Source organism: Herpailurus yagouaroundi, unplaced genomic scaffold, assembly GCF_014898765.1.
Source record: "Herpailurus yagouaroundi ecotype Mexico unplaced genomic scaffold, PumYag 206, whole genome shotgun sequence".
In the NCBI taxonomy this organism is placed as follows: Eukaryota; Metazoa; Chordata; class Mammalia; order Carnivora; family Felidae; genus Herpailurus; species Herpailurus yagouaroundi.
In genome coordinates, this window is record NW_024412437.1 from 3,688,105 (window position 1) to 3,701,819 (window position 13,715).

At 40.2% G+C, this 13,715-nt stretch overlaps 1 protein-coding gene across 10 annotated transcripts in view; it reads left to right on the plus strand.

Annotated features, from left to right (window-relative positions):
- CEP112 (centrosomal protein 112) overlaps positions 1-13,715 on the plus strand; it is a 473,818-nt gene that overhangs the window by 84,782 nt on the left and 375,321 nt on the right. For all 10 annotated transcript variants that reach the window (XR_005783756.1, XM_040452171.1, XM_040452174.1 and 7 more), the window contains 3 exons: positions 816-915; positions 4,322-4,440; positions 10,963-11,106. Coding sequence is in view for 9 of the 10 variants with exons in the window: in XM_040452171.1 (XP_040308105.1) it covers positions 816-915; positions 4,322-4,440; positions 10,963-11,106 (363 nt within the window). In the remaining variant the exon portion in view is untranslated. The remainder of the gene's footprint in view (positions 1-815; positions 916-4,321; positions 4,441-10,962; positions 11,107-13,715) is intronic.

Genomic DNA, 13,715 nt, shown 5'->3' on the forward strand with positions numbered 1-13,715 from the left:
AATTTGAGTGTACAGGAAATATACTCCAACCGTACGAAAAGTGGATATTCATACTCTTGCCTCAGTTTGGTTTTCTTTTTTCCCCTTTGTTAGCACATTTTTTGTTCTACTTGCTAACTACTGCATTTAGGTTATTTCTCGTGTGTGTGTGTCTGTATGTGTGTGTGTGTAGATGTATTTAGGAGTATAAAATCATGATTCAACCCTAATAAATGATTCATTTAAAACTTCTGACACAATACAATTAATGATGTAAAATATTCATGTAATTTTTGACTTATTTTGAACTGACTTTTTTTGATTCATAATAGCAAAGCTAGATCTAAAAGAAGCCTATTACAGGTCATCTTCCCATGTGTCTGGGGATTTTTGTTATTGTGCATGAAAATGAAAGGACACCAGAGGGAGGATCCAGGGGTCCGCTCATCTGAAGGTGTCCTGTCCCAGTGCAGTGGAGGGGGGTGGGGGAAGGGTGGATTGTGCTGTGCCAGCCAAGTTTCTGATGGCTTCTCTATGCTTCTTTATGACACACTTTAATCTCTGAATTATATTTTAGAGAATCAATTTATTATTTATGTTCTTCTTGAAAATTGATACATGAAAATTGAAGCTGATGACATATTTCTTTCAGTAATCAATTATTTTAGTATATTTTATATTTTCTCAATGCCCTAGAAGATAGTTTTTACATCTTTTTTTTGGAAACCCATTTATGGGATTAAGTGAGACTTAATAAAAAATATTGTGCTTGTTTTAAAAGTTACGTGTTCTCTATATAAAAATAGTTTACTAAAACATTTTAAATTTATTTGCAGATTTTAGAAAGAAAGAATAATGAAATAGAAGAATTGAAAATTTTATACAAAAAGAAACAAAATGAAATGGAGGAGACTGTTAGAAAACTTGAAAAGAAAGGTGATGTATTGTTACATCAACTTTTTGAAAGCATTTCCATTTTATTTTAATGGTTGTATAAAGTAAAATTTTAGTTCTGACCTTTAATATGAGATGGGGATGTTTATATGGGCTTCCATATGACTGAGTCAAAACTGTGTGTGTGTGTGTGTGTGTGTGTGTGTGTGTGTGTGTGTGTATGTGTGCGTATGTATGTGTGTGTATGTCTGTGATATGTTTATATGTGTGTGTGTGTGGTGTGTGTATGTATGTGTGCGTATGGGGTATGTGGTGTGTGTGTGTTTGTGTGTGATGGTGGCAGTGGTGGTTGGTTTGATTAAGCAGTTGGATGAATCTGTCACTGACTCTTCTACTTCCTAACTCTCTCTCCTTATTGGACTGGAGCAGCCATGGGTCAGTCATAGATTAGAGCTTACTGGCTTTCCCACGGAAGTCTAGGGAAATTATTCCTCTTGGCCTAATAAAATTCATTACATTAAGTATCTACTTTAAGCCTTGTGCTATAGGCTGGTGTTGTGATTGACAGAACAAACATTTAAAAGGTATTCCCCATTTACACTTTCATTACAAAGGAAAAGAAAGCATGTAATCAAGTGTTAAATTGACTATGACTATAGGTTAAAACATTGAACTGCAACAGGCAGTCAGAGTTTTAAAAATCTGTTGTAGGCAAAGGAACCTTAATGATGGTTTTGTGAGATTTGGTTAGTTGGAGGGAAGGGTTCCAGGTACTGGGGCAAGGATGCTGTGCCGTCCGGTATGCGAAGGGCGTTGGAGAGCCCTTGAGCTGGAGCAGATGTCCTGTACATTAGGAGAAGGATTGAAAAGGACCAGACAGGGGAGCTTAAGCATGGCCTTGAATTTCAGATTTAGAAGTTCCAAGCTTATCCTGTAGGTGCTGGGGAGTCAGACAAGATTTTTCAGAGGTGAGCTTTAGACCCTCATGTTTTAGGAGGAGTAGCCTGGTAATGGTGAGTGTGACAAACAAGATGAGGCTGGTTTCTAGCCTGTTATAACAGAGGTGGCGTGGAAAGAGAGAGCGAGCGAGTGAGCAAGCGAATTATTCTAGTTATTAGAAACATGGGCTCTGATCCCAGCCCTGCCGTTCGATGTCTGCTCTATGACATCCCGAAGTTTCTCGGCTTACTCTTTATAAAATGGTGAGGTTGGAATCAATAATGTATAAAGTCCCTTCCAACTCAAGGATGTTCTGCTTCCATGCTTCTGTAACTTGGCATGAGAATACTGGAATGATGGTAGGGCGCTGGGAGGCAGTGAGAGTGGAACTGAAGAAGACATTTTGGAGGATTCGGAGGATTTGGTGAATGGTGAGATAGAATCGATGGGAGAGGTTTCTGTTTCGGGTTTCCGTATAGACCTTGCTCTCTCCCAAACCACCAAACCTGAGTGTATCTGAGAGGATAATGCCCTTGAAATTTAGGGTGGCAATTATATATATAAGTTAACTAACAAAGCAGATATTTTTAGGTTTATTTCCAGACTTAAATGTTGGTGAAGGTAATTAGACATTTGTTCAGGTTCTTTCGCCAAATATCAGTGGCTACAAAAATAGTTAAAAATTTTTTCTAGGTTTTCGTTTCTTAATGCTGATTCAAACCAGGCAATTTGAACATGCCTGAGATTTCAAAATAATATTTCCTAAGGCTTTTTGAACTGCAAACAGATCTTAGTTTTAATTTTGGAATTGTGAAGTAAAATGCTGTCGATGCTGAAGACTAATATTAGGCTAACCTGGATTCTTTTCTTTTTCCCCTTTTGTGTTGCATGGCTGAGATCTATGTGTGAAATAAGTTTCTCTGTAAATGTTTATGAAAATTTTGCTATCTTAAAGTAAGTGGAGAAGAACATGTTCAGTAAGCTAGGAAAGTAGTACATTCAAGTAAAAACACAAGTGAATTTATTTTACTCTCCAGAAGACATGAGTGTATTAAACAAATGTTCACTTAAATCAGCAACAGTATAAATCATTAAAAAATTTTTTTAATGTTTATTTTTGAGAGAGAGGGAGACAGAGTGTGAGTGGGGAGGACAGAGAGAGAGGGAGACACAAAATCAAAGCAGCCTCCAAGCTCTGAGCTGTCAGTGTACAGAGCCTGATGCGGAGCTCGAACTCACACACCGTGAGATCATGGCCTGAGCTGAAGTCGGATGCTTAACCGACTGAGCCACCCAGGTGCCCCATAAAGCATTTTTAATAAGAAGATAGAAATTTAGATGATTTATAAGGGAAGCGTTTTATATAATTGAAAGCCTATTTTGTTTCAGTAACACAAACCTTGGCAATCATTTTAATGTATCTAGAAGCGACAGTATATTGAAATGATGAGTTCCTTCATCTATTTATTCAGGACACATCTTTTTGAGTACTTGCCTATGTGACAGTGTTTTGGCCTGTAGATAAAAAGTTGAAATATCTTTCTCCTTAGGAGGTAGGCAAGTAAACCATTATAACATATAAAGTAATAAGTGATTTATTGGAGAAATGGATGAGGTTCCCTGGGAATAAAGAGGAGTTTCTTTCTGCCCCAGCAAGGGGAGGAATCTGGTTGGTGAATGGTTCATAAAGAGGGTGATACTCGAGGGGCACTTGGATGGCTCAGTTGGGTAAGCGTCCAACTCTTGATCTCAGGTCTTGATCTCATAGGTCGTGGGATCGAGCCCGGTGTCAGGCTCTGGGCTGACAGTGCAGAGCCTGCTTGAGAGTCTCTCTCTGCTCCTCCCCCACTTGCTCATACACACACACTCTCTCTCTCTCTTTCAAAAACTAATTAAACATTAAAAAAAGAGTAGAAGGTGATACTCAAATTAAGACTAAGGATAAGTAGGGGTTTTTCAGTAAGAAAGAGATGGGCATTCTGGGTAATAAATGATCACAGTTAGGCAGAGAATAGATGAAAGAACATGGCCTCAGGAAGCTGTGGGTAGGTTGGTGTGTTTACAATACAAGTTTAAAAATATGGAAGTGGTGAGAAATATGGCAGGAAATAGATCATGAGGAGCTGTTTTCCATATTAGAGATTTTTGGTTTTTATGTTTTAGGTGAGGGAAGTTGTAGAAAGATTTCAAGCCTGAGAGTAACAGTGCTGCATTTGCACTGTAGAAAGGTCTCTTCAAAGCCACGGAGGACCCACTGGAAGGAAATGATACAGAGGCCAGCACACTGTTAAAATTGTCTAGGGAGTGAGTAGTAACGGATTCAACCAATTCTGTGGTGATAGAAATGGAGAGAAAGCGAGGAAAGAATAAGAGATCCTTCAGAAAAGACAATTGAGAAGAGTTGCAGAAAAATGGAATTATCTATTAACTGGCAAACCTTATTTTTTGTCATCAGACTCTGATGAGGTAGCTAGAATTGGTTTAACTATGTTTTCATCATTTTTGACAGTTCAGATCCTTCTACGTGACTGTCAACTTATCAGAGAGACCAAAGAAAACCAGATTACAGAGCTAAAAAAGATATGTGAACAGAGTACTGAATCTCTGAATAATGACTGGGAAAAAAAGGTAAGCGACATAAGATGGTAATGGAAAATACAGAGGTATACGCTTGAAAGTAATATATTTAATTATAAAAATATATTCACAGAATATACAGAAAAGTATGAAAAAAAGAAAATAAGATAACTTAAAATTCAGGCCCAACTGTCTAGAAATAGCTACTGTTCATGTTTTGGTATATTCTAGAAGTATAATGGTTTATAAAGTAGGTTTCACTTAGAAAACTTACTTTTGACTAATTCTTGAATTTCATGTTCTGAAATTTTTGTCATAGCTTATAGATTTTAAGGAAAATTAGTAGGGAAAAAACCACAGGATAATTTTTGGAAATTATACCTTTTTAATTTTGGATTTTGGCCATTGGATCATTTCTTTTCTGAAATTTCGGATAATACAATATTTATAGTATAAACTTATTTTTGATGTAAACGAAATTAGTAGCGGATGGGTTTTTCTTGGAGGAGCATTTAATTTAATTAAGGAAATATTTTCATATAATTTAGTAGTGCCAAGAGCAATGTAATAAAAATACTTGTTATGAACGAATCTCACATAGTCATATAGTACTTTGACTTAGGAGCCCTTGACCATTAGTTCAGATTACAATATGTGCTTACAATAAATTAGGTTACTTCTTTTGAGGTATTCCATCATAAAGATAACTCATACTGTTAACTCATAGTCTCTCAATAATAGTTAGGGTTCAAAACGTTTTACTGAAAGTTATCAGTGCTTTTCCAGGCAGACGCCGTTGGTCTGAAATCTGTCCTGGCAATGGTAGCTTTAGGCCGAGTCTGGGAAGTGCACTGCAGATGTATTACGATGGGGAGAATCCACTCTTTTCTAGTTTTATTTTGTCAGTTTATGTGCTTTTTCTCATTCTCACATTTTGGTTTTGTCTTTTTTCCATAAGTTTGGCATATTTTTGTGTTTGTTGCAGGTACATTGCATACAGAACAGGTGTCCTTCCTCCCTTTGTCTGAATTCCCTAGTTCCTTACTTTTCAGTTTAAATTGCCGGGTGTTAGAAGAGAAAAGCCTTCTGCGTTCTACCATGTACAAGGGTACATTTTGTTCCTTTGGCCGGATTAGCAAATCTTTCTTACAGCTACATGGTAATCAGCGGATGTGAAATCCACTGTGAACGTGATTGATGGTCTTTTTTATGAAGTACAATTGCATGTAAATCTGGGCAGATGGGAAAATGTGGTGCAAGTAAGATAGGTACCAAAAATTAATAAGGCGATGATAGGTGTACCTCGTGATTTATGCAAGCATTCGTTAAAAAATTATGAAGTACCTATATGGACAGGTGGTGCAAGTTTGTGCACGTGCATGTGTGTATATGCGTGTGCACGTGCGTGGTGTATGCACATTGCGTGTGGTGTGTGCACGCATGCGTGTGTATGTGTGGGGTGTGTGTGCACACTCATGCATGTGTGCGTACTCCCTAATATCCCATTAGAGATCTCCAGTGCACATGTCTCACTCCAAGTCCATTATACAACTTCCTATTTAAGGTGTCTCCTTGATCGAAATCCCATCGTTCTTCCCAAACACCATCTTCTTCCTTTGTTGCTAAAACATCTCCTCCTAGGGGTTTTCCCTAATTCCCTGTTCCCCGTGGCATTGCTGTTTGCCCAGATGCTTAGGCTCTTCTTTCTGCCTCACCTCTACATCCAATCACTTGTCCAGTTCTGTTGTTTTGTTACTTGTTTTGTTATTCACCCTTGGTCCTTCCCTAGTTCCAGAGACTATCACCTCTTCCTAGATTTGCTGTAACCGGACTCTCTGCACCTCTTCAGTCCACCCCCCCACAATACACCACACCGATGGTCTTTCTAACACACTGGTCCCCGCCCCACACACACCATGTTTAAATCACACCAGTTATTTCCTGGTAGGAAATTTACAGGACTCTTCATGACTGAGACTCTGGATCTTTCAAGCTTCACCTTCTGTCACGACCCTACGCTGTTTCTTGTACTTTTGGACTAGCTTCATGGAACTTTCCCAGTTCTCTGATTCTACCGTGCTGTTTCTAATCTGTGCGCCTTTAAAAACATTGAGTTATGATTCACACACCATAAAATTTACCCTTTTAAAGTGTACAGTTCAGTGGTTTTCATTATATTCACAAGATTGTGTGACCATCATCACCATTTAATTTCTGTCACCCCAGAAAGAAACCCATTAGCAGTCACTTCCCATTTCCCCTCCCTCCGGCCCCTTGCAAACACTAATCCACTCTCTGTCTCTGGAATTCTGCCTATAGAAGCACATACTATGTGGTGGTTTGTGACTGGCTTCTCTCACTTACCGTATGTTTTTTAGTTTCACCATGTCGTGGCATGAATCAAGAGTTTAGTCAGCATCATGGCTGAATAACCCATTGAATGGACATACCACATTTTGATTATCCATTCATCAGTTGATAAGCATTTGAATTGATTCCATTTTTTGGATATCAGGAATAATGCTGCTATGAAAATTTGTGTACAAGTTTTTGTGTGGACATGTGTTTTCATCTCTCTTGGCTATTGTCTGGGGGAAGACACTGCCTGTGTTTTCTTTCACTCATACACTCATAATACTTCTGACTCCAGATGTGTGGGTTTTCTAAACATCAAGCAATTTTCTTGGACACCAACTGGTGTCCTATAATTCAATTACATTTTGACCCTATTTGCCTAGAGTTAGTTAGTGTCAGATCCTACAACATAAGGGCTAAATCCCACAAGACTTCCCCCACTTCAGATGTCAACTAAAAGTTCCAGGTTGTTACCTGTACTTCTAACCAAATGCCTATAAATAGGAGTAACACGGACCCCTCCTTGGCTTCTATGATTTGTGAGAATGGCTCACAGAACTTAGGGAAACATTACTTACATTTACCATTTTATGATAAAGGATATAATAGGAGATACTGATGAATAGCCAGATGAAAAGATTCACAGGGGTAGGTATGTGGGAAGGGGCCCAGAGTTTCCATGTCCTCCCCTGGCACACCATTCTCTGAGTACTTGTACATGTTCACCAACTAGAATCTCTCCACAAACCGCAAACTTTTGGGATTTTCAGGGAAGCCTTATTACACAGGCATGAGCAATTGTAAACTTAATCTTCAGCCCCTCTCCCCTTCTCAGGGAATGGGGTGTGGGGCTGAAAGTTACAAGTTTCTAATCATGGCTTGATCTTCCAGGATGACCTCCATCCTGAAGAGCCCATCAAGAGTCATCTCACTGAAACAAAACACACTCGTTTCACCTACGAAATTCTTAAAAAAAAAAAAAAAATTTTTGTTTAAATGTTTTTTGTTTCTGAGAGAGAGAGAGACAGAGTGTGAGTGGGGAAGGGGCAGAGAGAGAGGGAGACACAGAATCCAAAGCAGACTCCAGGCCCTGAACTGTCAGCAGAGAGCCTGACGTGGAGCTCAAACCCATGAACTGTGAGGTCATGACCTGAGCTAAAGTCAGACACTCAGCCGACCAAGTCACCCAGGCACCCCTCACTTAGGAAATTCTTCAAAACATTTTTTTAAATGTTCATTTATTTTTGAGAGAGAGAGAGAGAGAGAGAGAGAGAGAGAGAGAGAGAGAAAGCAGGGGAGAGGCAAAGAGAGAGGGAGACACAGAATCCAAAGTAGGTTCCAGGCTCTGAGCCATCAGCACAGAACCTGACTCAGGGCTCAAACCCATGAACTATGAGATCGTGACCTGAGCCGAAGTCAGATGCTTAACCGACTGAGCCACCCAGGTGCCCCTCACCTAGGAAATTCTAAGGGATTTAGGAGCTCTAGCCCAGGAACCAAGGTCAAAGACCAAATATTAGAAGAAAAGATGCTCTTAGTGCTTTTACCACTTCGGACATGACAAGGGTTTTAGCTCTATGCCAGGAACTGGGGGCGGAGACCAATATATCTATTTTCTGTTACTTCACGGGTATATACTGAGGAGTGGAATTTCTGGGTCATATGGTAATTCTGTGCTTAACATTTCAAGGAACTGCCTGACTGTTTTCCAGAGTGGCTACACCCATTAACCTGTGGGCTTTTACAATACTTCTCCACCTATTTATGCAGATTCCTAGTTTTTCTGGGTCCCTTCTGTCATGAGACAACTACATGGCCAAATGTCCAGGCTAAAGATCGATATGTAGGACCCTGGGAAAACCTTTGCATCCCCTATACCCACTGTCAAAACCCTGGCTAAAGAATGTGTGGATCCCCGGATGATCACAGGGCTCTGGTGGCATCTTGATGCCAGCCAGGTCTGTCCTTTAGAGTATGACAAGTAGTATTTGCTGCTCAAACAGTTTATCCCTGAGGGGCGTGTTTTCCCTCTAAAGCCTCCCAGACCAAATTACCTAGATGCTAATTCATTGCTAGGTTTGGGAAAGCTCGCTGTGATCTGTTGTGCCTGGGACTTGGTAGATACCGATAGAATTTCTAGATGAATACTTGAGTGTTAGTCATTTCCAGTCAGATAATTGGACTAGATACACCTGTTTGATCCTCAAACGTATCATCCAAGTTGGAGCATACTTGTTTCTGCCAATGTCATGTTTCCCCTTGCAGGCTCACTGTAAATTCCCCCGATGAGATGACTCAGACTGACGTACAGATCCTCCTCTAGCTTAAACCTTTTATTAGTTGTTGTGTTTTTTTTTTTTTTTTTTTTTTAAATTTTTTTTCCAACGTTTTTAATTTTATTTTTGGGACAGAGAGAGACAGAGCATGAATGGGGGAGGGGCAGAGAGAGAGGGAGACACAGAATCGGAAACAGGCTCCAGGCTCTGAGCCATCAGCCCAGAGCCTGACGCGGGGCTCGAACTCACGGACCGCGAGATCGTGACCTGGCTGAAGTCGGACGCTTAACCGACTGCGCCACCCAGGCGCCCCTAGATGCTGTGGATTTTTAACACTAAGTAGGCAGATGTCCTGGGTGCCCCGGGAGACCATAAACATAAAGAAACCACTACAACAGGGCCCCCCGGGTGGCTCAGTTGGTTAAGCATCAGACTTTGGCTCAGGTCGTGATCTCCCGGTTTGTGAGTTCAAGCCCCGCATCGGGCTTTGTGCTGCTGACAGCTCGGAGCCTGGAACCTGCTTCGGATTCTGTGTCTCCCTCTCTCTCTGACCCATCCTCTGCTCTGCTCATGCTTTGTCTCTCTCTCTCTCTCAAAAATAAATAAACATTAAAAAAAAAGAAAGAAACCACTACAATAGGAGTAAAACCACAAAATCCTAAGTGACCCTTTTAGATCACTTATTAGAGTTACTACGCACATCGGTCGACGGCACCGAAACCGAGGTGCTGTGGGCTTTGCCACATTCACATGCCAGCTAAGTGACTGACTTTTGAATACCAGACCTAATGCCAGTTTAAAGCATATACTTTGGCAAAAAGTACAAATAACAACCTCCCAGGGATTTGGGGGACCACTCAAAAGTAGCCCACACTGCATATGTTGAAGACCCCAGGGTCTTCTTTTGTGTGGCTGTTACTGAGCCTGTCACTTTTCCTGTTCAGCTAGAAATGAGAAAACTTCTTGGAATTGGAAAACAATTATTGCCCGCATTCTGCCTTGAATTTCCACCCTGTCTCCGGGTTTTCCCTATTAGTTCAGTATCTTAAGAATCTCTGTGCACGTGTTACATCCTTGTGTCTCCTATTCGTGAATGGGAAATCCAATCTGTCCTTTAATCTATTCGGGACTTCTCCCGCCCCATCTATTGCGTGAGCCTGGGGTTGGATGCAGGGACAGGAGTTAGACTCAGAATCTCCCTCCCATTAAGATAAGTGAAGGAACCGCTCCCAGGCTGGGAGCCCAGGCTCGCAACTCGGTTTAGAAGCTATCCGCCGAACCTTGTTTTCTTTACCTTAGTTACATAGATATTTTGGAGCTTCATCCATGTAAACGGTGGATACCTGGTCTTTATCAAACCTGTATACTTCAGGACACGTAGTATATAGTTCTCCTTAGGGAACTCTTTCCCTATTTGATTTATAAATGCTATCTTTACCTCTACTTTTGTATAGACTACGGAATGGGTAAAAATAGTTTCTTGTTGGGGGTGAGGGTGAAGGAGAAGGCATTGTTAACCTTACTCTTATGCAAAATTTTGTGCAAATGAACTGAAAATCCTGACGGATGATGTTCCTAATCAATAACAATATTATAAACTTTTCTGTTTTCTGATTTCAGGCAAATACTAGTGTTGTGTACCTGAGGCGTTGTGCTATCTGTGTGATTTATTTACCCTTTCTACCTGAGGTGGAGAATTCCCTTTCATATTTGTTTGTTCATTAAAATTTTCACTTCAGGAAAGTCAAGAGAAAAATTATTTCTTAGTCACACTCTATACAATATCTTTACTGTGAATATTTATTTGTGAGTTTTACATCTTTTGTTGTTAGGTCACCAAATAAATAAAGAGAGAAATAGAGGCAAACATTTTTTTTTGAGTTGCAAACTAATCTGTTCTATAATAATGGTGAAAGAGTCAATTCTTGAATTCACTGTGTAGCTCCACAATGCCGTGGCAGAAATGGAAAAGGAGAAGTTTGATCTTCAAAAGCGGCACACGGAAAATATTCAAGAGTTGCTCGAGGACACAAATGTACGTCTGAATAAAATGGAGGGTGAATACATGGCACAGACACAGTCCACGGTGAGGCTTTTTTCCCTTTTCTTGCCATTTTTAGTAACTATCCTATTAATCTCCATGACTCCACGCTTCCCCGACATGTGCCGTGCATAAATAAATGTGTTACAGAATTTAAAACAACATTTTACCTTCTTACTTGATGCAAAATTATATGCAACAATGGACAGTCTGTTGAAGTTTGCTGTGGGATTTTACTCTGGATTGTTCAGTGGTGCTTTTTTTTTTTTTTTTTTTTTCCCACCTCCCAGAAGCCTTGACAAATCTTTTTTTCTTGTTTTTTCACTGACTTTCAGTCTAGAGATTTCAGTCTAGACTTTCAGTCTAGAGTCTATCTTTTTCTTTCTTTCTTCCTTCCTTCCTTTCTTTCTTTCTCCCTCTCTCTCTCTTTCTTTCTTTCTCTCTTTCTTTCTCTCTCTCTCTTTCTTTCTTTCTTTCTTTCTCTCTTTCTTTCTCTCTTTCTTTCTTTCTTTCTTTCTTTCTTTCTTTCTTTCTTTCTTTCTCTTTCTGTTTTGTTAGTTTATTTGTTTCATTTCAACTTGACTGAGGGACCAGAGATGTCATGTGGTAATCCCCAAAAGTTCCCTTCCTGAAAGGATGCAGAAGAAGGTCACCATAGTTCACAGCAGGGAGACCAGTAACTTTCTCTCAGGAAAGATGAAGGATTCCCCTCAACAGCCTCCTTAGGGAGCATGTGGTTGCAGAAGATGGGTCTGAGAGAGTGAGTTCTTCGGCCTTTGAGAAGCTTAGCTGACTTCCTCAAATATGTAAGCCTGAAACAGGTAGGCTAATGGGTACGTGAACAGGGCTCCTTGCATCTGAAGCAAGTGTACCTCATCAGTCTTGTTCCTAATATGTGATGTGACCCCACTGAATGGTAGAGCCTTTTGTCAGGCTGAACCCCATTCTCATTTCCCACTGACGGCCCACCTGGGCCACCCTGGCCTTGACCCTGTACTTCCTTGAATTTAAAGGTGTGGTGCTTGAACATGAGTCAGTTATTCAATCATATTGTGGAGACCCCTAGACCAGCTCTAGGGCCTGTCTCACAGGGCTAAAGAAATGAGAAGCAGGATCCATAGAGACTTGGAACTTAGGCGTTAGGGTCTTGGGTTCAAATCCCAGCTTCTTACTAGATTGAGTGCCTTGTCAATTTTTCCAGTGTCAATTTTCCTCATCTGCTGGATGATAACAGTAGTACAGTGTAACATATATTGTTGGAAATTTTAAATAAATTAATATACATAAGTTATGTAATAAGTACTCAATAGTTAATTTTTTAATGTTATCTTTGAAAATGTAACATGTAAGAATAATAAGAGAGACATATAAATGAGAAAATAATTAAGTCAAGAAGTTAATCAACATTTGTTTGAAGATGGCAGGTTGAAGATCATGTTGGCCTCTATCCCTGCCCACAAAAATGATAGTAAAGGGATAAAGAAAAAGGCATAAACCCAGAAGGACAAAGAGCATTTGACAGTAATACAGTTTTTGGAGTTGGGAGGTTGTAGGTGAAACTGACCTAGCCAGTTCAAGAAAGCAGAACCCTCAGTCAGCACTGAAGAAATGTACAAGCAAACTGGATGACACTATGGGTCTTCTAGATATGCAGGGCTTGTCAGCATCAGTCCCTGCTGGAATAGGAGGGTCAGGTGGTGCTTCAGTACCTTGGATTCCTAGAAAGTTTGTTTAAGCAGCTAGATGTTGACTCTGAGTGGTGGACACAAGTGGATTTATTATACTATCCCTTTTAGTTTTGTATAGGTTTGAAATGTCCCATAATGAAACTTTTTTGATGGTAAAATTAACAACCCAAACCAACCAGATCTTTCTGTCCCTCTTCCACCCACTTCATGGAGTGTGTGTGTGTGTGTGGGGGGGTGGTTATTAGCGGAAGACATGAGTTATTTTCTAAAGGGACTTTTTTTCTTTTTCCTTTTTTTTTGGGGGGGGACTTTGTATTTATTTTGAGAGTGAGTGAGCAAGAGTGAGGGAGGGGCAGAGAGAGAGTGAGAGAATCTCAAGCCTTGTTAGACCATATTAGACCAGAACAGATAAGGAACTCCTACAACTCAACAACAACAGTTTCTGGTGCCCTTTCTGCTGAGGCTCACCCTCTCCTCCCTATTTAAAGCATAATAAGTCCAAGAGACATATTTAGTCCCTTATAAAAACATGGCAGGCATTATACTGGGTCCTCGAGCCATAGTGATGACCAGAACGTCTTTGCTCACAGTTTTGTGGGCGTGACAGCCAATCAATGACTATAAACGTCCAGTGGTGGTCAGTGCTCTGATGAAAAAGAAGTCAATGGAAGACATGCATCTTCCCCCATAAATAGGGCTGATTTGTCCTCAAGATGGTGGGAATTGGTTGTTGGGATAAAAGAAATTTCAGATATTGTAGTGGCTTGTGACCCTCCAGTGTGTACAGTTTATAAAGAGGAGGTCTGAGGTATTAAAATTTTATGGTAGGGAACAATTAAAAGAAAAATATATAAAGAGTCTTAATTAAGGGGGCAATAATTAGAAGGAAAAAAAGGTTGAGCAACACTGGTGTGAGGGGAGAGTGTGGAGGAGGGTGCTACCATAGGTAAGGAGGTAATGGAAAGC